Consider the following 20,102-nt stretch of genomic DNA (forward strand, 5'->3'; position numbering starts at 1 on the left):
CAGCGCCGCGCCGCGTCACGTGGGGCCCGAGCGGCCAATGGCGCAGCGCTTCGTGTAGGAATCGCTGTCGGGTGCGCGCCGGGGGAGCGAGCGCGCGGGACGCCGAGGGGCAGCGGCCTTAGTGGCGGCGGCGGCGGCGGCGAACGGGGCCGAGGTGAGGGGCGCGGCGCGGCGGGGAGCCGGGCGGCAGCGCCGGGCCTGGGCCCTGGGGGAAGGCAGGCGGAGGGGTGCTGAGGCAGCTGGGGGGAAGGCGGGCGCGGAGGGGCCGGGAAGGAGCGGGCGGCTGGGAGAAGGGGGAGGAGTGGGCCGCGCTGGGACTCGGGTGGGTTTATTTGCTCTTTGGGCCCCTCCGGGCTCTTGTTTCTCGCTAGGCCCGTCTGCTGTGGTCTTTCCCGAGCCTGGCCGGCCTGGAGGTGAGGCGGCGTCGCTGAGTGTCGCTGGTGGCGCCCGGGGGAGACCTGCCCGGGCCTCGCGTTGTGGCACGGCGCTAGCGAGGCTCGTTGGGGTCTGGCTGGGGAGGGTGGTACTAGGGCAGCCTTGGTCTCGTTTCCCTTTTCTCCAGAGCAAGATTCAGTAGCCACCTCGTAGATTTGTTTTACGGTCAGAGTAGGAGAGGCCAAGGAAAGTACAGGTCCTGGAGTTTGACAGACCTTCCTGTAGCTGGCAGTGGACTAGGAGACCTGCTTACTCATCGGGTTAATCGTGATATGAGAACCAATGGAAAATTTTGGTAACTTTTGTCTACTAATAAATTGTTAGCAAAAATAATTATATGACATCAGAATTCTACTGGATAGTGCATCACAATTCGTGTAACTAGAGCAGTAGTGATGCTGTGGATTTTCTGAGTATGTGAGACTTCATGAATGTGGGCATTTACCGAAGATCTTTTCTAATTACTTTCAAAGAGGGATGGAATAGGGCATTTGCATTGCAAGATGGAACTAGCTCCTTATTTTCTGTATGTGACAGATTTTATTCCGGGTATCTCATCCTTAAACATCACTTCATCGTGCAGCTGCTGCTAACTGCTGATGAACTGATAACAAACTGATTGTTATCTCTTCTATAATACTTTTAATAAACATTAGAATATACTTCTTATATCAAGCTTAATAGTAATTGAGATCTGTAACTACTTATCCAATAGAGTTAAATAAACCTTTGTTAATAAAATCTCTAGCTTTATTGCTACATGTAGCCAAATAAAATGTAGTTCCTCATAATTGTTAGGAAGGACTGTTTTGTGGCATGAATTTAGTGTCAAGAAGTATAAAAACCTTAATGAATTCTGGAATGTGTTATAAATAACTGCTGTGCCTGGCCTGGAAAGAGGAACTTATCTGTCGCTTTTCAGTTGGAATACAGAGAGAGAAGAGACATAAGCAGAATAAGTATTTAAAAGAGACATTATTTTGAAAGTGATTCTAAAAGTAGTTAGGGATGGCCGGGCAGAGGTCAGACATTGACCATGTTAGTTAACAGTAGCATCACTGAGGTGCTGACAGCATATAAAATAGGTGTTTTTTAAAAAGTAGGTTCAATAATTGATGGTAGTATCTAAATATAAGACTTACTATGTCTTTGTGATAACCTTAGAAGTTTAAAATGCTGCTTATATTGGAGTTTCATTTGTATTTGATTTTCAAGTATGTTTCATTTTATTCTTATATTTGAGTTCCCCAGAGTTGTTCAAGGGCAGCATTAAATCTGTAAACTTTATTTAAAAAATAATGAAACTTCAGTACTGGGTTTTGTTTGTTTTTTTTTTAATATTGTTTAGAAATCCAGATAAAACTAGGGGCAGTATAGCATAGAACTGCATTACATAAATCCTAATGTAAAACTGTAGAAACAGGAAGACTTAAATGTAATTCATTATTAAGAATAATAGAAGTTGAGGAGATTAGGCAGAGCAGAAAAGTTTAAAGGAGTGACTTGATGTTCTCAGGCTCTGATGAGCTTGGGAGTTATAAAAGAGGGTTTGGCTCTTAATGAAGGACATAAACTGCCCTTGTTAGCTATTTTCAGTGTTTAATAGAAGCAAGGAGGTTAGATGTGAGAATGCAGCGGGTGACTTTATAAGCACAAATGCAGGTGTGGAGAAATGAAGTAAAATAAAAACAATCGCACATGTGAAATGAAGTCTTAAAACTCTATCTGTAAAGCACAAACAGGAAGCAAGCCCCAAAAGTGTGGAAGTATGTGTAGTTCTTAGTGCCCAAGTGGCAGTTTCAGGTTAGTGAACTGGTGAGAGAAAATATGTGGAAAGGCTTGTACTAAAAATATGTCTGGTATCATGCATGAAGAATACTGAAAAGAACTGTACGTTTGATATCTAAGTACACTGATCAAAATACAATTTGTTTCAACTGCTGCTCCCTAACACTTGATATCACGCAGGCTACTAGCCAAAGAAATGCTTAAGAGGGCATGGGCACATTAATCTTATGAGCTTTTTGCTCTTGACTCACAACATTCATTTTAACCCCCTGACTTACCCACTGGAAGTAGTATTTTTTTCCATTTTTGGTGCTTGGGTGTTAATTTTCTTTAGAGGATATGAACTCTCCATTAAAGGCTCAATTTTCTTATATGCCTGATAATCAAAGGCTTTGAACTCTGTGTGACAAAAGTTTGGGCCACATACTGTCTAAAATATTCTAACTTTCATTGTACTTGGACTGTAGGGTCAATTTATTCCACTTTCAGGAAAGTAATGGTGTTCATCTCTTTGAGCTGTACTTACGGTGCACTCAAATCAGTGAAATCGGTGAGAGGAACATGTTAGTTCTGGCATGTCGGGCCTTCTTGTATATCCTGCTGATGAGGTGACAGCCAGCATTCTGTCTTTCAGCATTCGTGACTCTATACTCTGTTTTAAATATAATATGCACAGGCCTCGGAAAATCATTTGACCCCTTCTTCTGGTAGGAGGAGCTCACTCCGTCCTTCATAAAAATCATTAAAGATTATGTTGCTACATGGACCTGGTTTATCCTATGACTTATTTGCGCCACAGCTTTTTCAGTGAGTTCTAGCATCAGTTTGTTTCAGAATGTAACTTTTTGACAAATACGTTACTGAAAAAAGAGTTACAACTTTTAATTACAGTTGAAGCTGCTTGTCTTGTATAGAAGACTTCAGAGTTCAGTTCAGACACCGAGAGTTTCATATAGAAACCTTTATATGCAGTGGTATTTATCAGATGAATTCTTTGATATCAAAGATATAGTAGGTGTTTTTATTTAGAGTACAATCTAATATGAAAGTAGGCTAAGACCAGCCCACTGAAAAGTAAAGGAAAATGTGCTCTACTTGACTGAACTCTGTACTCAGAATGAATGTTTTACTCTTTACTGTGTTCCCAGTAGTTCAGTTAAATGACTGTCTGAAGCTGAGCTTGAGTGTCTGACACTCTTGTCTTCCTGTACCTCACAGTCAGTCTCTAGGCCAGTTGTGTTTTCAGGCTCTTATTGTTTCATACACTAATCAGTGAGTTGGTTTTCCAGTACTGAGTGGATTTTTGCAACTTGTGCTTAATCAACAGCTGCTGTGTTTGTGGTCCTAGAACTCCAGGATTAGTTTAAAGCTAGTTCAGGTGTGCCAGCATGAACTGTTGGATACAGTGAAATGTACTGTATATTTACTTCGACAGCTCTGTGGGATGTACAGTTAAGGAGAGGTGTAAAACAAAGATGAATCACTGAAGCATGCTTGTGATGCATGTGAAATGTGAATTTGCAGTATTTTCATTTACATAGTCTGTTGATTATTAGACTCGAGGAATGGAGTTTGACATGTGTGAAACAATGTGCTTACAGGTCTATGAGTCAGTAACTCCCAAAACATACAGGTCTTCCTCTTCCAGATTATAGTTTTGCCTTTAAGTTGTTGTTGAACCTGCAATAACTTGTTCTTGAAGTATATTTCTTTTTCCTTCTAGGAAGCAGAGAAATGGCAACTACGCAATCTGTCTTCACGTTTGCTCTGTGTATTTTAATGATAACTGAATTAATACTGGCTACAGAGAGCTATTACGATATCTTAGGAGTTCCAAAAAATGCATCTGACCGCCAGATCAAGAAGGCGTTTCACAGACTGGCTATGAAATACCACCCAGACAAAAATAAGAGTCCTGGTGCAGAAGCAAAATTTAGAGAAATTGCTGAAGGTAATATATGCTAACCTTAGTCTTAATAATTTGATACATGGCTTATATCTGTGAGGAAATGTGGTAGCTTAAATATACTCTGTTTTTACTGAGCAAGAGGAAAAAAGATACATTTTTTTTTTCTTCCATTTACTTCTGTCATGTCACATATCCAACATCACTATCTGACTTGTTTCTCTGTCCTTGTGTATAGGCAGATGTTTTACGCAGTTTGTGTTCCTGCTTATTAGGCTTTTGGGCTTATGTTTCTTGCCACAAAAAATACTTGGCAGTAGGACAGCTTTAGCCCTAGGAGGTTAATTCTTATCTTTTGGCATGTCTGGTAAGATCCAGTTTAGGATTACTAGGGCTTCAGGAGGGACCCAACAGCAACCTTTCAGTAACTATGGGGAGATTATCAAGAAAACACAGCAAAGTGCTTCAGTGGTTCATGGTGGGAGTACAAGAGACAATGGATGCAAGAGATTTAGAGTAGTTATAAGGAAAACCTTTTTCCCTTTGTGGATAGGCCAGTGTTGGAACAGGTTGCTTAGAGAGGTTGTGGAATCTCCAACTTGGGAGATTTTTCAGGAATGAGTGGATAAAGCTCCAAGTAACCTAGTCTGATCTTGTAATTGATCCTACTTTGAGCAGGAAGTTATAGTAGAGACCTGAGGTTACTTCCAGCCTGAATTATCCTGTGATCCTAGGAATACACCGTTCAAAGTGTTTAGTGATAAGATAAAATGGTGGAAGGAAGTAATTAAGAATTGAAAAAGGCTTGCTGAAAAATAAGGTATTCCCACTTCTGCCCCCAGTAGACTCTGTTATAACATCCTTCTATTTGTGTACTTCTGACTGAGCTCATAAGAGATTTCTGGGTTTTGCATTCTTGTCTGCAGAGAAGTTCTTTTGAAAAAGAGGAAGTCATTAATACGGTGGAAGGGAGGGACAGTCTTCTTAGATACTGCAATTGTTAGCACCTATTGCAGGAGGAATTAGGAACTCTTAAGTGTTGAAGTATATAGAATAGTTGCAAGCCTTTGACAGATAAGAAAATAGAAGCGTTTAAAATACTTGATATTATCAGAATGGGTATATTAACTGTCAGAGTTTCTACCTTGGAACACCAGTAGCTGTAGTTGTGGACCAAAGGTTGGATGAAAACATAACTCCATTTCAGGTGTCTCTGATCACAAAATCTAGGATTATTGTTGAACTTCTGAAAAATTGAGAATTTGGACATAGAGGATATTAATTCCCTTTATCTCCTTGATGTTTATCTTGTTGCTTAGTTGTAACTGTGGTGTGGCTAGAACTTGCTGGCTGGCTGGCAAGTAGTTTTGCAGACATTGCACTGTGTTTCAGGGTTAGGAATGCAGCAGGCAGTTTGTTTTGTTAGGTAGAGCTAATCCTTTCCTTCAGTCTTTCTGATCACCACACGTCATTGCTGTTTTCTTTCAAATATAAGCACTAATCTTTATTGCTAGTTAAACTGCATTGTATTATGTGAATTTAAAATTCTGAGGATATAATCTGCCCTCAAAGTATAGCCATATTTATTATTATAAGTAATTAACTATTTTGAAAAAGCATATTATGTATTGGAGAAAGTTAAACAAATGTTTGGCTTGATTGGGCTTGTGTGTTGAATGAAAGTCTTGCTTGAAATTTGTCCTGTTGAGGGAGTGGGAGAAAGCCGTTAAGCTGTTGTTCTTTGTATTTATGTATGGTTTTCTTTTTTTTTTTTTTTTTTTTTTTTTTGTAATGGGAATGTAAATAAACCTTTTACTTTTTTTTTTTTTTTTTTAATGGAAATAGCATATGAAACATTATCAGATGAGAATAAACGACGAGAATATGATCAGTTTGGCCGCCATGGAGGGCAAGGAAGTAATGGAAGCCCATTCCATCAGTCATTTAATTTCAACTTTGACGATCTATTCAAAGACTTTGACCTCTTTAGTCAAAACTCACGGTCCAAAAAGCACTTTGAAAATCACTTCCGAAGTCATCGGGAAGCTCACAATCGGCAGAGACGTTCTTTCCAAGAGTTCTCCTTTGGAGGTGGACTGTTTGATGATGTGTTTGAAAATATGGAAAAAATGTTTTCATTTAGTGACTTTGAAAATGCACACCGGCACGCAGTGCGAACTGACACCAGGTTTCATGGATCCAGCAAGCACTGTAGGACTGTCACTCAGAGACGAGGAAACATGGTTACCACATATACAGACTGTTCTGGACAGTAATGTTTCCTTTCTCTTAATCTCCTTTTCTTCTTCTTAAACATCTTCATAATCTTTCTTGGTTTTGTCCTAACATGGAAAAAATTTTTTGAACTGTTTGTTCTGAACAACACTTAACTACTATAAAAAAATTGTAGATGAAACTAATCTTAAGAATAGAAACAACATGCATTTGGGAAGTAGATGTCTCAGTAACTACTTAGAATGAGAGAGAAGTAATCTTATGTAACAGAAGAAATTATATGTATTTCAGTTTAGTAAATGCTTTACATAAATTTGAACTTCAACACAGTATATATATATTTTTAATTTCAGAAATGTAATATAATTTTTTCATGTATGCCAGGTCAGGATTATGAGTTACTGGTGCATGGCTGCAGCAGAGGAGATACTTTAATTTTGAAATGCTGCTTTTTTAATCACGTCTTTCCAAGATTTCACTTGCCGTTTTTACCTGATACAGACTTATTGTGCAAATTAGATAATTTACACTAAATAGCAGCAGAAATACGACTTACCTGGGTCTTTGTTACTCTATCCAGCATTGCAAATGTATTAATAATAAAACACTTCTTAAGGTTGGAAAATAACAAGAGGGAGGATGTTAAGATTGTGCTTCACCTAGGAGAGTAATAATGGAATCACTTTTATTTCCAAGCAGCCTTTTGTTGGCCTGAAAAAAGTCTTAGGATTTGACTAACCCTTGACTTAAGGGATATTCGTGTATGTAAGTCTGTGTGCACACCAGGCCATTTTTTTCTTCCAAAATACGAATATCTCTTTAACAATGTTTAGAAGAGCATACTGAAAACACTTTTGTTTTATACTTACTATATTACCGTGTGTGCAATGTAGTTACCATAGCTCAGTTTATTGAACTTAAATACTCCGCTGTACTCTTGTAAACTTAAACAAGATAAGCTTGCCTACAGATTCTTAGTGTTTCCGGAAGGGTCTAAATAAAAGATAGATAGATTGTGTTTAGATTGACAGATTTATTGCCTATCAGAAGGAATTTTTCAGCATTGTTATTTGAAAGGTAAATTCTTAGCATAAACATAGAGTAAAACTGAAAATTACTACTGTCGTATTCATTTTATGCCTTGTGGTGCTGGAATCTGCGAGTAAGGACGGTACTAAAGGGTATCAGTTTCAGCACCATATCATGGAAATCCATAACCAGTCTAGACTGTTTACAACTTAAAAGGGGGGAAAAAAAAAAAACCCAAGCAATCAAAAACCCGTGAATATTTTAAGTAATATCAGTCCCAAAGTTCTGGTTTATTTCTTGTCTTGTAATATGGGTTTAATGTATTAAATTGGCTGCCTTTAATAACAATACTGTCACCTACATATTGCTGTTCCTTTAGAATTGAGGTAAGAATTTACCTTTCAGATTGATTGCATGAGCAAATTGAGCATTTTAAGCAGCAGTGTTCTAAATAGGCTTTGTGTTCTTAAAATCTTTATCAAGAGAGTTAAACCTTTGCTTCTCAGATTGAAAGCTGCCTGTTTGCTGAGTAACTTTAGCCTTCCCCTCAAGGTTACGTATTTTTGCTTGTTCAGTTTTCATTCACTAAATACCTGGAATGGATTGTTGCGTTATATTAAGTGCTTTTCCTTTTCCATGTTCTTTATTTATTAATAGACTAATACCTCATATATGGTCTTTATAAAAAGCCAGTAATTTGTGCAACATTATCGGAATGTGCAATATTCTTATAGTAGGAAAAGTGCTGGAGGGAGTGTGTTTGTCAGTTATTTCCACCCTTTTTCTGTGTAAGTAGAGATTTTTTGTTTCTTCTGTATAAGTAATATATGATTCAACCAAAAGTTGTAATTCATGTAGATTTCTACATTTTTTTTTTCTTTAACATACTCCATCAGTCCTGTGCATGAATCAAATTATAGAGGGCATTTCTGTATGCATTTGAGAAGAATTGTTCACACTGATAAGACTTGATGGAAGGATGTGGCCTTTAATAATAAATATAAGAATATTAGTGAATGTCCTTTAAGGATGATTGCTGGGACTTAGAAGTGGGAGGTAAGTCTAGAAGCAGGATGTAAAGATAAAATATTAATGCCTTTCTTAGTCTAGTGAATATTTTCTTGTTTAAAAAAAATAATAATTTGGAAACAGCAGAATGAGCAGTTCTTAAGCGTGGGAGAAGGAATATTTAATGTTCTTACTAGAACCAAACCACTGACTTCTCCAAAGGTAGTTTTTTCCAATTATTAACTTCAGTCAATTCCCTAATCCTGAATTAGAGGAATAAAAGTGAAAATGAGCACTGTAAATTGTAGGAAACAGCCACCCCCAAAATTTAAGTCTGTTTGAAGTGACTATACGAGTTCAACATCTTTCAGGCTAAGCTTTTAGATGAAAATCAGGGGTCCTTGGCTGCTTCTAGGTTAGCTTCCCCTCTTTAAGGATTCTGCAATCTGTATTCATACAAAATTTGCTTGTTTTCCTTAAGTCTTTAAAGTCAAAGTATGAAGCTGATAGTAAAATGATAGGGTTGCTAGTTTTCTAGCTGGTAGTACCTTAAAAAGATTCCTGCCTAGCCTATTTTTACCTGTTCCCCTATTAGTTTTCTTAAGTATTTGTCATAGGAAACCCAAGAAATACTACTTGTTATTCCCGTGGCTTCTCCAAGTGACCTTTCTGCTTGTTTTGGTTGGTGATCCAAGGTAAAATCCAGAGGAGAGCACGTCACTGGTATCGCAGGGCCTTGTGTATTGCTATCTGTAGGACTTTCTGCGATGGGTAGGCTTTGAATAGAGTTTAGCTGAAGAAACTCAGACAGGCTTTCCTCAGCCAGCAATCTTCAGTTCTGTGACTGTTGGAACACAAGTTTGCAAAACATGTGCTGCTCCCTTCTTCAGAGCTCTTGCACATTCTTTCACTATTTATAGTGTTTGCTTCATGGCAGGCTCTCCATCGGAAGTCCCCATATAACCTTATGACACCCCTGACTTCAGAAGTTTAAGTGCCATCTTTGATCTCCATATCTTGTGAGAAGACCCAGCAAAGCCTTTTTTTTTGTTGTTGTGTGAGGGTGAAAAATAGAATTCTTAACAATTTTTGAAAGGCATTTATGCATATATAACTCCAAACAGTTGAGTTTCTGAAACTTTGCGGACAAAGAGTGTTTTTTTCATGTTTGTTTTTTCCCATTACACTTTTGAAACACAGTATCTAGTGGAGGTGAAAGTACTGTAAACTTAATTAGGGTGCCATTACATTAAACATGTGAAAATTGTGTGTGATGTCTTTTTTTCCCCCCTCCCTTAAAGATGTAGATGGAAGCCAGATTCAAGCGGGTTGGCACTTGTGTTTTATGGAACACTGACTGCTCCATTTTCCCTGAATGGGAAGCTGGGGTTGGCAGGGGGAAGGCAGTGGGGTTGAAAGAAATTGACTTACTTTTACATAGTTTGTTTTTTTTTTAGAGATGTTGGGAACGGGTTAGAGTTTAGGGATTATGCCTGTAAACCAAGCAGACCAAAAAAAGCCTCTGCAAAAGGACGCTTTTTTCTGAGAGACTGGCTGTAAGAGCTGAAAGCCTCTGCCTCAACTGTGGGGTCGCCGTCCGCAGCTGCCGAGGCGCAGGGGAGCTGTGCGACCAGTGCTAGTCGGCCTGGATTGATGCTGAGAAGTGCAGATTCTGAAGCCAAGGTTAGGATGCTGTCATGCCGAGTTTAAAGCTGACTGCAAGACTGCATGAAAGCTCTTTTCTGGGTCTGATCCTTAGAAGGTGGAGAGTAGAAAACTGTCAGGATTTGGTATGTCTCATCGGGCCATTTCTCATTAGAACAGTTTTCCCAGGAACCTAAGCAAATCTGCCATCTTAACAATGCAGAACCAAATTTTGACTAAAAGTGTTGGCAACAGTGGAAGACCTATTATATTTTTATGCTGAGGGGTGTGTTGTGTTTTTTTTTAATTATTTGTAAATGGAGAAGTCCCGTCAGAAGTGTGTGTTGGACTTGAAACAAAAGCCTGGTGTGGAGTACCTTGACTGGTGTATGGGTCTCATTTCAGAAGAAAATGCAGTTCAGAGGCTCGCTGGGCTCTGGTGGCCAACGTGGCCGAGCCAAACTGGTCGGCCCTTGGGTAGCGATTCCTACGGCCGTGCTGCTGACTTCTGTAGTGCGGGCCCCTCCTTCCTTAGGGGCTGGGCAGAGAACTGCTTTGTGGAGGTCTCTGAGCCCTTCTAATATCAACCGACTGTCAGTCACTCCTAGCAGAAGTCTGAATCAATTCTAGGTTAAGGCTGTAACTCGTCTTTGATGATTCCAGTTTGAAAAAGAAAAAAACAAAACCCCAAACTGCTTTGAATTGGTGTACTCCAGACCTTAGGCACAGTGGAGACCAACAATTTATATGAGGCACGTTACCTATTAAGCAGTGGCGTTTTGATTCAACAGCATTTATTTTAAGAACTGTGGTAACACTGAAATGAATGCTACTGCTTGTGTCAATCCTCCTGTGGTTGCAGTCACACCAGATGGTGCTGTGGAGGAGCTCATGTCACTAGGGATGGCTGCAGTGTTCTACCAAGACCTTGAGACACTAGCTGGATGGTGGGCCATCTTTTCAAAGCAGTTGTTCTGGGGTGGTCCAGCAAGGAATGAGTGTGCATATGATATCAACGTTATATATATTCACTGGTTTATTGGGGGGGGGGGGGGGGGGCGGGGAGGGGTTTAGAGTCAGGGTTTTTTATTTATTTGTTGTGACTTGTGTTGCAGGTCTGTTGAGCGACTGAGTTGTGAGTTCCTGTAGGCTGGCAAAACCCGATGCACTTCTCAAATGTATCCATGAGGAGAAAGAGGGAGGTGCCTGACCCATCTTTGCTCAGCCAGACCCCCACTCTCCAGCCGCTGTCTGCTCCAGCAGGGATGTGTGCAGTGTTCCCGTTATATGGGACTGGTGCTTGGGCTTTGCAAATACTGCCCCAGGCTCATAGCTTTCAGGTGCAAGTGAGACTAAGATGGGGAATGTTTAGGGAAATGGATCATCATCTTGTGTTTTGGGGGGGGGGGGGGGGTTGGTTTGTGGTGTTTTCTTTTTGTTTGTTTTGGTTTTTGTTTTTTTTTTTTTTTTTGTTTGGTTTGGTTTTTTGTTGTTGTTTTTTGTTTGTTTGGGGTTTTTTGTTGTTTGTTTGGTTTTTGTTTTTGTTTTTGTTTTTAACTGCATGGAGTACTCTGACAAGGAAACCAGAGTGGAGAGAGGGGAATGAGGAAACCAGTAAACCAGTGCTGTCTGAGTTAAGATAGAAAGGACCTCTGTCAATAGCTCATTTCACGAACATGTTGCTTGTGGGGATGAAATGTTCCAAGTTTGAAGCTGAAGAAATGTGGCTAGCATACATCTGAAAGCCAGAAGCACAAGCAGAGACAGTTACGGGCTGGATGTTGAGGAACTGGAGGAAATAATATTTGCAATGATTGCGCTAGTGTTGTGGTTCACCCAGCTCCTTGTGCCTCGCAGCACCCCTTACTGGATGAGGATGGCAACCTCTACCCTGTAACTTCTCCAGGAAATAGTCAGGATGAAAATAAGTGTTTCTGTTTCACTTGCTGGTCAGGACCTACATGAAGTATTCTTGTGGCCCTTTTTTCTCCAGGTATGGCTGCCTGAGTAGAGAGTGGTGGGGAATTGGCCTGGCTCCAGAGAAAGACCAGGAGTTGTGGAAGAACCAGGGGATATAAACACTTGTGGTGTAGCTTGTCTTCCAAAACACGAATCTCCTGCAATGCGAAATGAAGCATGGTTTTAACAATACGAACTGTGGGGCAGGCAGTGTGTGGAGATGCGAGTCCTGGTGTGACTTCAGGGATGTTACAGACGTGCTGCAGGATGGTGTCCTCAGCCCCTTCTGGGGTGTGGAGGGTAGGGTATGGTGTCTGCTATTCAGGGTGGATGAGGTCAACATGCGCCAGAAGAGCAGAATGTCGAGTAGTGGGTGTCAGCTGACCCTGGGCTATACCTCTGTTGCTGTAGTTTGAAACTGTAGCTTCCAGTTTCATAATGAACCCCCTTGTTAGGCACCACTTGTTACACAAATTTTATCTAGACATGAGAGAGAGAGGATACATTTTAGCTGGTTACTTGTTGATATTGCCATTATCTGTTCTTCATCTCCCACTGGCATGGAAGTGAATATGCTAAATGTGAAATAGGAAACATGAAGTGAGCCTTGTCTGAGGGCTCCCACTTGACTTTAATCCATTTCACTTTAGCACCTGGCACTTGCAAGACTTTTAGCCTTGAACGTGCAGGATTTTGGGTAGTGATCTAATGAAAAGTTGTGTATTATGCCCACAGGGCAGGAGTAACATACGTTTCTTTTCTGCCATGCAACAATAGGCACTTTAGAGAACTGAATTAAATTAGAAAGCGGAGCTACAATGCTTGTCCTGGGGCAGTGTTTGCCAGACTCCACCTGGCTGAAGCAGGGGAACCCACTGAACTGCCATGATCCTAAAGCTGAGCTGCAGAGCTCCAGCTGGGGAAGAAGATACTCTCTCCTCCACCCAAATGCCTTAATCCAAACAATGACTTTGATTCAATCTTTCTGCTTTAACATGTAAATTGGTGACATGAAAGTTGTTTTAAAATAATATGGGTGTTTGGCCTGTCAGGCAGCTAACCCACGTTCAGGTTGATGGTTCTGCTACCTCTTGGTAGCTCAAGGTGGGGAGGCAGGGCAGAGAGAGTACTCCATGCATTGCTGCGATCAGTGTGCTAATATTATCACCTGTGTACAAATAAGTGAAATAATTACCTGTGCAGATGGAGCATATATACAGCTTGCTTCTGCTAGGAGCTGAATGCAGTGCTTGTGACTTTTTGGTGAAAGTGTTATTAAAATCAAGAAACACACATCATTATTTCCTTCTCTTCTTACAACCCCTCCTTTTATGATGATGATGATGATGATGTTTGGGGCTCTACTCTGCTCCAGTCCTACTTTTCCCATTTGTCAGTGGTCATAGTCATTATGTTTATACTTGCTTTGCAAGTCCCTGTCAGTTCGTTGTAGTGTGTGCATATGAAACATATTTTGCAACTCAATGACATTTTTTGAAATGGTACAAACCACTTCAGTGCAACCTAATTTCCTCCTGTCTGTCTTTCCCCATACCCTGCTGAGTTAGCCAAGTACACAGCATGGGGTTTTGTAGTGGTTTTCTGCTTTTATTCTGTCTGTGGGAGGACAAATGATACCCAATCTTGCATAAAGCAAGACAGGTGCTGACAGATGATATCTTACATAAAACCTGCTGATATAAATTTAACCTACAAATGTTTTTGGAAAAAAAAAAAATGACCTGGCAGAATGAATTTAAATCTGATCAGCACTTTGCATGATAACCTTGAAGTTTAAAAATAAAAACAAACCCCCAAAATCAAAACAAAAACACCCTACTTTGGTGAGTGTGTAGGCTAACTTGAGATGAGTAACTGTTTTCTCTTACAAAATTTCTTCTGTGTTGAGGGAAACAGAACTTTTTAACACATGATAGATAAACAGGAGTCTGTAAGAGATACTGGGAGGAGGTGGCTGGAGCACTTCGAATTCCACAGGTAGCTTTAAGCTTGCTTAAAACCAATGATTTATTTTAACTTATGGACACTTAAAAAAAGCAACATATGACTGTTCATGAAGTTATCCCCTTGGCAGCTGAGTTTTTATTAACTGTTTCTAAGTGCTGCTTTACATCTTCCCACATCCAAGGTATTTGGATCAATTTACATGTCCTTCACTAGCTATGAGAATGCAAGTAGTTATCCTGAGTTATCACTGCTTAGACCTGCAGTAACTTCTTAGATGCTCATAATTCAGTCATACGTTTGAGCCCTGACCTGAATTACCCATAAATAACCTGAGATAGAGACATGAGGAGAGGCCAGGATTCTTGGCTCCTGCCACTATACCCTTATCATGAGGTTATTCTGACTCCATTCACTCAGGTCCTGCCTCCTGAATCAGTGTCAAATTAACATGCTGTATCAGTAATGTTTTTGGCTGTGTTACAAAACATGTCCTGTGTATGTGGTGCTTCTGTCGAAACATTTTTCTACTGTTGTGTTGAAAGTGGATCAGGAACTACCCTGTTTTATGTTGATAGTAATGTATTTTTTTCATGCATGGATCTTTAGTGGAGAAGACATAGGTGGTTATGTTCACATCTGTGGATTTACTGGTAATTCAGTTGGTTTGTGTATTAAAAAGTATGTGGATGGGAAAAACTACAAATGCAAAAAGACTGCCCATTTGAAAAAGGGTGGATCGTGCCATAAAGAATGGCTAAGCATGGTGAATGGACAATTTGTCATAGAGCGTCACAGCTGCCCAATAAGCGGTCTTGATGTGCCACGGAGGGTGCATTTGAAAGAGGGAATATGACTGCATTATTGTATTTACATGCTGCAGGAATCATGTGGATACACATAATTTATGCCTGTATGTACCATTTCCAGTAGGTGTCTGATTGTCACTTCACACTGACTTAAGTACTATAAAATAACAGCTGTCATACCTCATGAGAACCACAGTCCATTCTAACAATATCATAAATCTGTTTACTTGCTGTCTGTGAAGCCTAAGGACCGCAGAAATGCTACATTGCACAGCAGTACTCCCCTATGAAATAAACAACAAGCCATCCTTCAGTGCATTTTTCTAAGCCATACAGTTATTTTCAAGGCAAATAATATACAAATTAGGTTCAGAAAATATATTAGTCACTTAACACATTCTAGAAATATAGGCTTGTTTCCTCTGAATATGCTTGAAGGTTTTACTCCATTTCAGATCTCAAAACCAGCAAGCAAAACCCCAAAATAGTTACTGGAAGATTGTTCTGCCTTGGAAAGTTGTTTTTTCTTCTTCTTTTTTTTTTTTTTTTTAATTTGTTTTGTTTTGTTGTTGTTGTTGTTTTGTTTATTTGTTTGGTTTTGTTTGCTTTTTGTTTTTCCCCAAAATCTATCAACATTCTGGTCTTTCTATAGACATGTTTCTTCTTGCTGGAACTGTTATAAAGAACTATTGTAAAAGGGGAAAGAAAAAATAGCCTCCAATAATTAGTTGCATTAAAAATGTGAAAGAGCAGCTATAAGACCGATCTCTTCACAGTTATTTTTTTGTATAAATTAGCAATATCAGTGAATAGTTACTTCCTGTGAATATAGCAGTGTCCTAGAGAACAAAACCTGTCATATTTGCTCAACTGATGTGTAGAGTTCTATGAAGCAAAAGTGGTCATAAACCAATATTAAAAACTTGAAAGAGTAAGAACAAGATTTGCTGTTCAAGGCAGATATAGTTGTGGAAAAATTATTTGAGTTGTGTATCTTCCCTGTACAGGGTTCTCAAGTGTATCTTTTATAATACAATGAAACTAATAACATCAGTGACACTGTGTCAGATTTATCTTGTACCTATTACATGGCAAGTAATTCTGATGCTTCACTTCCTATGGGTGTTTTTGAGTAATATTTTAGAACCTTGGATGATTGAACAATAAAGTGGCAAATGGAATTCAAAGTATATGAATGTAAAGCGGTATTTATGGAGTAAAATGAAAAATAATGGGCCTAGATTTGACCATTACCATTAACAAGACCTTATAGTTGTAGGGAACAGGTCCAGGAACACATCAGCTCTGTGCTTAGGAGCAATGAGCAAAGCAAACCAAATTTTAAGAAGGCATAAACAATGAAGAGAAAATACTTACACCACCATATAAATCCATGGTTTACCTACACCTTGTGGCCAGTTCTGATCCCCTTATCTTCAAGACACTATGTTAGAACTGGAAGGGATTTGGAAAATATCAGCAAGGATAATTAGATGGAAGGGCCTGCATATGAGGATTGACTGGGCTGATTAGTGTTCTTCAGCCTTGAGAAGTGTCTATGGGGGGAATATGCAGAGGACTACAGAATTGTCAGTAGTAATGAGCTAATGGATAGAGATTGTTCACTGTCTTCTGGGCTACAAGGACCAGTCAGTTCCAGAAAAATAAAGAAAATAAGCAGTTCTTCGTGCAAGTTATAGTAGACTTACAGAACTTGTGAAAAAATAGGGTGGTAACAAGGGTATGAAACAGATTCTAGGTGAAACTAGGCACATCTTGGAAAAGTTTTCAGTTGGGGTTTAATAAACAGAAATCTCTTCAAGGTCAGGAATTCCCTGAGCAGAAAATATTTGGAGCTGGGGAGAGAAGAAGGGGAAAACTCCAGATGTGCTTACTCTGTGCTAACCTTCCTAGGTGTTCACTTACTAGAATGGTTGGAGACGGAGTACTAGGCTTGAAGGACCTTTAGTTTGAGCTAGTGCAGCCATTCTGATGTTTTAAGACTCTTAAAATCCCATACTATATTTAAGTTTGTTAATCATTCTGTTACTTTTTGTGATCACTTTCCAGCTTGTTATTATGTCGTCTTCTAGCGAGTGTAGTCTTGCAGTTGAGTTACTGGTTAGCTTGATGTGGTGTTCTCTGTGCAGATACAGTTCTATGTCTTCTGACACTGCTAATTCTCTTTCAGTACCATGTTTTTTCAGGATGAATTCTGACTTCTTACTTAGTGTTATTCATTGATGTTATTAACGTTCTTTATTAGAACAACAAAATCTAGTCTTGTTCTCTTTTTCACCCATATTGATAATTTCTTATGACCTAGACTACTGTGCCTGCTCTTCTGAGAGCTATCTTAGAAAATCAATGGATAAGTGTAAGCTATACAGTCTGAATTGTACAGATCAGAATTAAAGGGAGAATTAAGGAATTAGATCAGGATAAAAGAAAAGTAGATATATTTAAAAGAACCATATAAGAAATTTAATATTATTTGCATTCCTCATCTTTTTTTACACTTTTCTGTGAAAATGTTTATGCAGGAGTATAGAAAATCTGGAACAGAGATTTATTACATATCACGTGCTAATTTGACACCCAGCCCTGTCTTGTGAAGTTAGACTGTCACTGAGAAGGTTTGGTCAGTGGACTATTGTTTACATAAAATTATTTTCAGCCAATTTGCAGAGGCCAGCAGTTAAGATGAGCTGCAGCTTCCTTGGTTAGTTAATGTATTAGTAAGGTATTTTCAGAAGTCTTTATCATATGTATCTCTTAGAATTACAGAAATATTGCATTCTCCCTGAAAAGCCAAATATATGAATAAAAAAGCTTCTCAGAAAAAATACCCTGGCTTCAGATCCCCTTTTGTAAATGATCTTCCCTTCTACTTGGCTGGTTTTATAAAGTCTAGGGATTATTCAGAGACATCTGAGATTGTCTCCTCTTTTTTTACTTGTTTTTATACAAACTCACTGTTGTGGTTTGAACCTAGTTGGCAGCTGAACACCACACAGCTGCTCGTCTACCCTCCCCCACCTGGGAATGGAGGAAGAAATTGAAGGGGTAAAGGGAGACTAGGTTGAGATAAAAACAGTTTAATAATTGTAATAAAACAAAACACTAACAATAATAGAAAGTATAAACAGGCAATGCACAAAGCAATTGCTCACCACCCACCAACTGATACCCAGCCTGTTCCTGGCTAGTGATCTCGAAATAACAAGTTCCCACAGTCACAATCTCGGAAGCGAGAGAGAGCCTCCTCCTCTCCAGCCATCTCTCATTTATATGCTGAGCATGATGTTACATGATATGGAATATTTCACTGGCCAGTTTGAGTTTGGTGTTCTGGTTGTGCTCCTTCCCAGCTTCCTGTGCATTTGTGCACGGGCAGGACGTGGGGAGTTGGAGTCCTTGAAATCTCAGCAACAGCTGGAAACATCAGTGTATTATCAGCATTCTTCTCATACCAAATCACATACTGAATTCAAAACACAGCACTATTCTAGCTACTAAGAAGAAACATTAACTCTATTCCAGCCCAAACCAGGTCACTCGTATACACACATGCATACTCACACGGAGTACCTTGTGCTGCTGCATGGTTGCTGTCAGGCCTTCGAGTTACTGTGCAGCATTGTGCTGAGTCTTTAATTCTGTGACGCAGAACTGTAAGCACATACAGCCATGCAATAGCTATGAGATACGGGGAGTGCAGTCAGGTCAAAGGGTGTCCTGTCTTCCTTGCCATCTAGAATTACTGTTTATTTTGAGAGAGTGTCAGAGGAATGGTGAACTGAGTTCTCAGAGACACAGATATGCCCTAACCTGGGAATGCTGGAACAGGGGTGAATTCCCAGCTCCCAGTGCAATAACGCTGTGTCAGGAAGGATTTCTGACAGATTTTTTTTTTTTTTTCAGTTATTTATTACAAGCTGTAATTGTAAGAAGCTAATCTCAAGGCGTAGCAGGGAAGTCAATGTTTACCAACACTGTAGCTAACGAGGTACTAGAAGGGCTCGAAATGTTTTTACTCAGCACGGAACAGCACAGTGACTGCAGTACAGACCTGGAAGACAGACAGCAAACTTTGCTTTAGATATGCAGCCAGCTCCCACAGGGGGAATTCTTTGAAAGTACATTCAAGCTTGCTATTGCTTGATTTTTACTGTGTTTTAAAAAGACTCAACCTCAAAGTCATCATCTGGACTAGGGGAGGAAAAGGTATCAACAATGGCTTCTAGAAGAGTTCTCTAGCAGAGATTAGGAGGTTGACTGGAAAGAGTGATAGTCTTTAGTCTCTGCAGGCTGGGGGTAGGTATATATAAACTCTTCAACTCTACCTATCCTTGAGCATTGAGCTATTTATAAGAATGAGCAAGAGAGATGACCAAGAAACAAAACTAGGCAAGAATCTAGTAATTCATGGTGACTGCCAATTCTTGTGGTTACTCAGAACAAGACTGGTGCTGTTTAAGAAAAGCCCTTCAAGGTTGGTCATAGCACTATAAGTAATGTGGTAGTCTGGAGTCTGTGCAGTCAGAGGTATAGATTGTCCAGTGAAGAAATAGGTGATGGCTGCCTTGTTTTTAATAGATACAGGAAGCTTTCCATTAAAGGACTTCTATGATCTATTTTTTCATTCCTTGGGCAAAGGATACATGAATAATTCCATGTGCTGGACGATTTAAATACAATGACTGACTTATACGAGAGTTTAGGCAGTTCAGGGCCTTTTCTCAAGGGCATTGTAAATTGCCCAGAGTTACTTCTGTGTAAACTATGGTTGAGAACTCTCAGGTCACTGCTGGCTGATGGGGCCAGAAAATTTGTGAGTCACAGGGAGCAAGGTTGGGAACTGGTAAATCATCTGAATATCAGTCAGCCTCTGTCTCATCAACAGGACTGTATACATTTATGAACACTGTAATTGTCTGGAAATGCAAGTATGTGACTGCAAGTATCCCCCTACAGCAAGGTTTTAGGAGAATACATATTTTAAAAAAGATGAATAATGGAGGTGAGGGTAGCAGTAAATGTGATAAGGAAGGTCTAGAGCCTATCATTGCCTCCCACTGGATACAAATTGTTCAGGAAGGAGTCTACATTCTACCTGTACTTGGTGGTAGCGCTCAGATTAATTAATATTTAAATCACTTCCTTGGCAACATGCTTTTCTCCCTGAATGGCAAGGATAGTAATTTTGTCTCCTTTCTGATTGTCTTTTAGTGGAAAAAGAAGTATACTTTTTAGGCAGTACAGTTCATGTGGGGTCCACCTAAATAGCAGTAGGGGCAGGAGCCCCTGTCTAGGGGCAGGCT

General features: G+C 39.7%; 1 protein-coding gene across 1 annotated transcript; it reads left to right on the plus strand.

The window, feature by feature from the left end:
• Positions 1-26: 26 nt before the first annotated feature.
• On the plus strand, positions 27-9,668 carry DNAJB9 (DnaJ heat shock protein family (Hsp40) member B9). Its single transcript, XM_042792347.1, has 3 exons — positions 27-154; positions 3,947-4,174; positions 5,975-9,668. Exons 2-3 carry the CDS (start codon positions 3,958-3,960, stop codon positions 6,403-6,405), a joined length of 648 nt encoding a protein of 215 aa, XP_042648281.1. The 5' UTR covers positions 27-154; positions 3,947-3,957; the 3' UTR covers positions 6,406-9,668.
• The last annotated feature ends 10,434 nt before the right edge of the window (positions 9,669-20,102 follow it).

The sequence above is a fragment of the Tyto alba genome, unplaced genomic scaffold (genome assembly GCF_018691265.1).
Source record: "Tyto alba isolate M040663 unplaced genomic scaffold, T.alba_DEE_v4.0 Super-Scaffold_2, whole genome shotgun sequence".
In the NCBI taxonomy this organism is placed as follows: Eukaryota; Metazoa; Chordata; class Aves; order Strigiformes; family Tytonidae; genus Tyto; species Tyto alba.

Coding starts and splice junctions, on each gene's coding strand:
- DNAJB9 (XM_042792347.1), top strand. CDS start 3,958: ATGGCAACTACGCAATCTGTCTTCACGTTTGCTCTGTGTATTTTAATG. Junction 4,175..5,974: donor ATTTAGAGAAATTGCTGAAG/GTAATATATGCT, acceptor TAATGGAAATAG/CATATGAAACATTATCAGAT.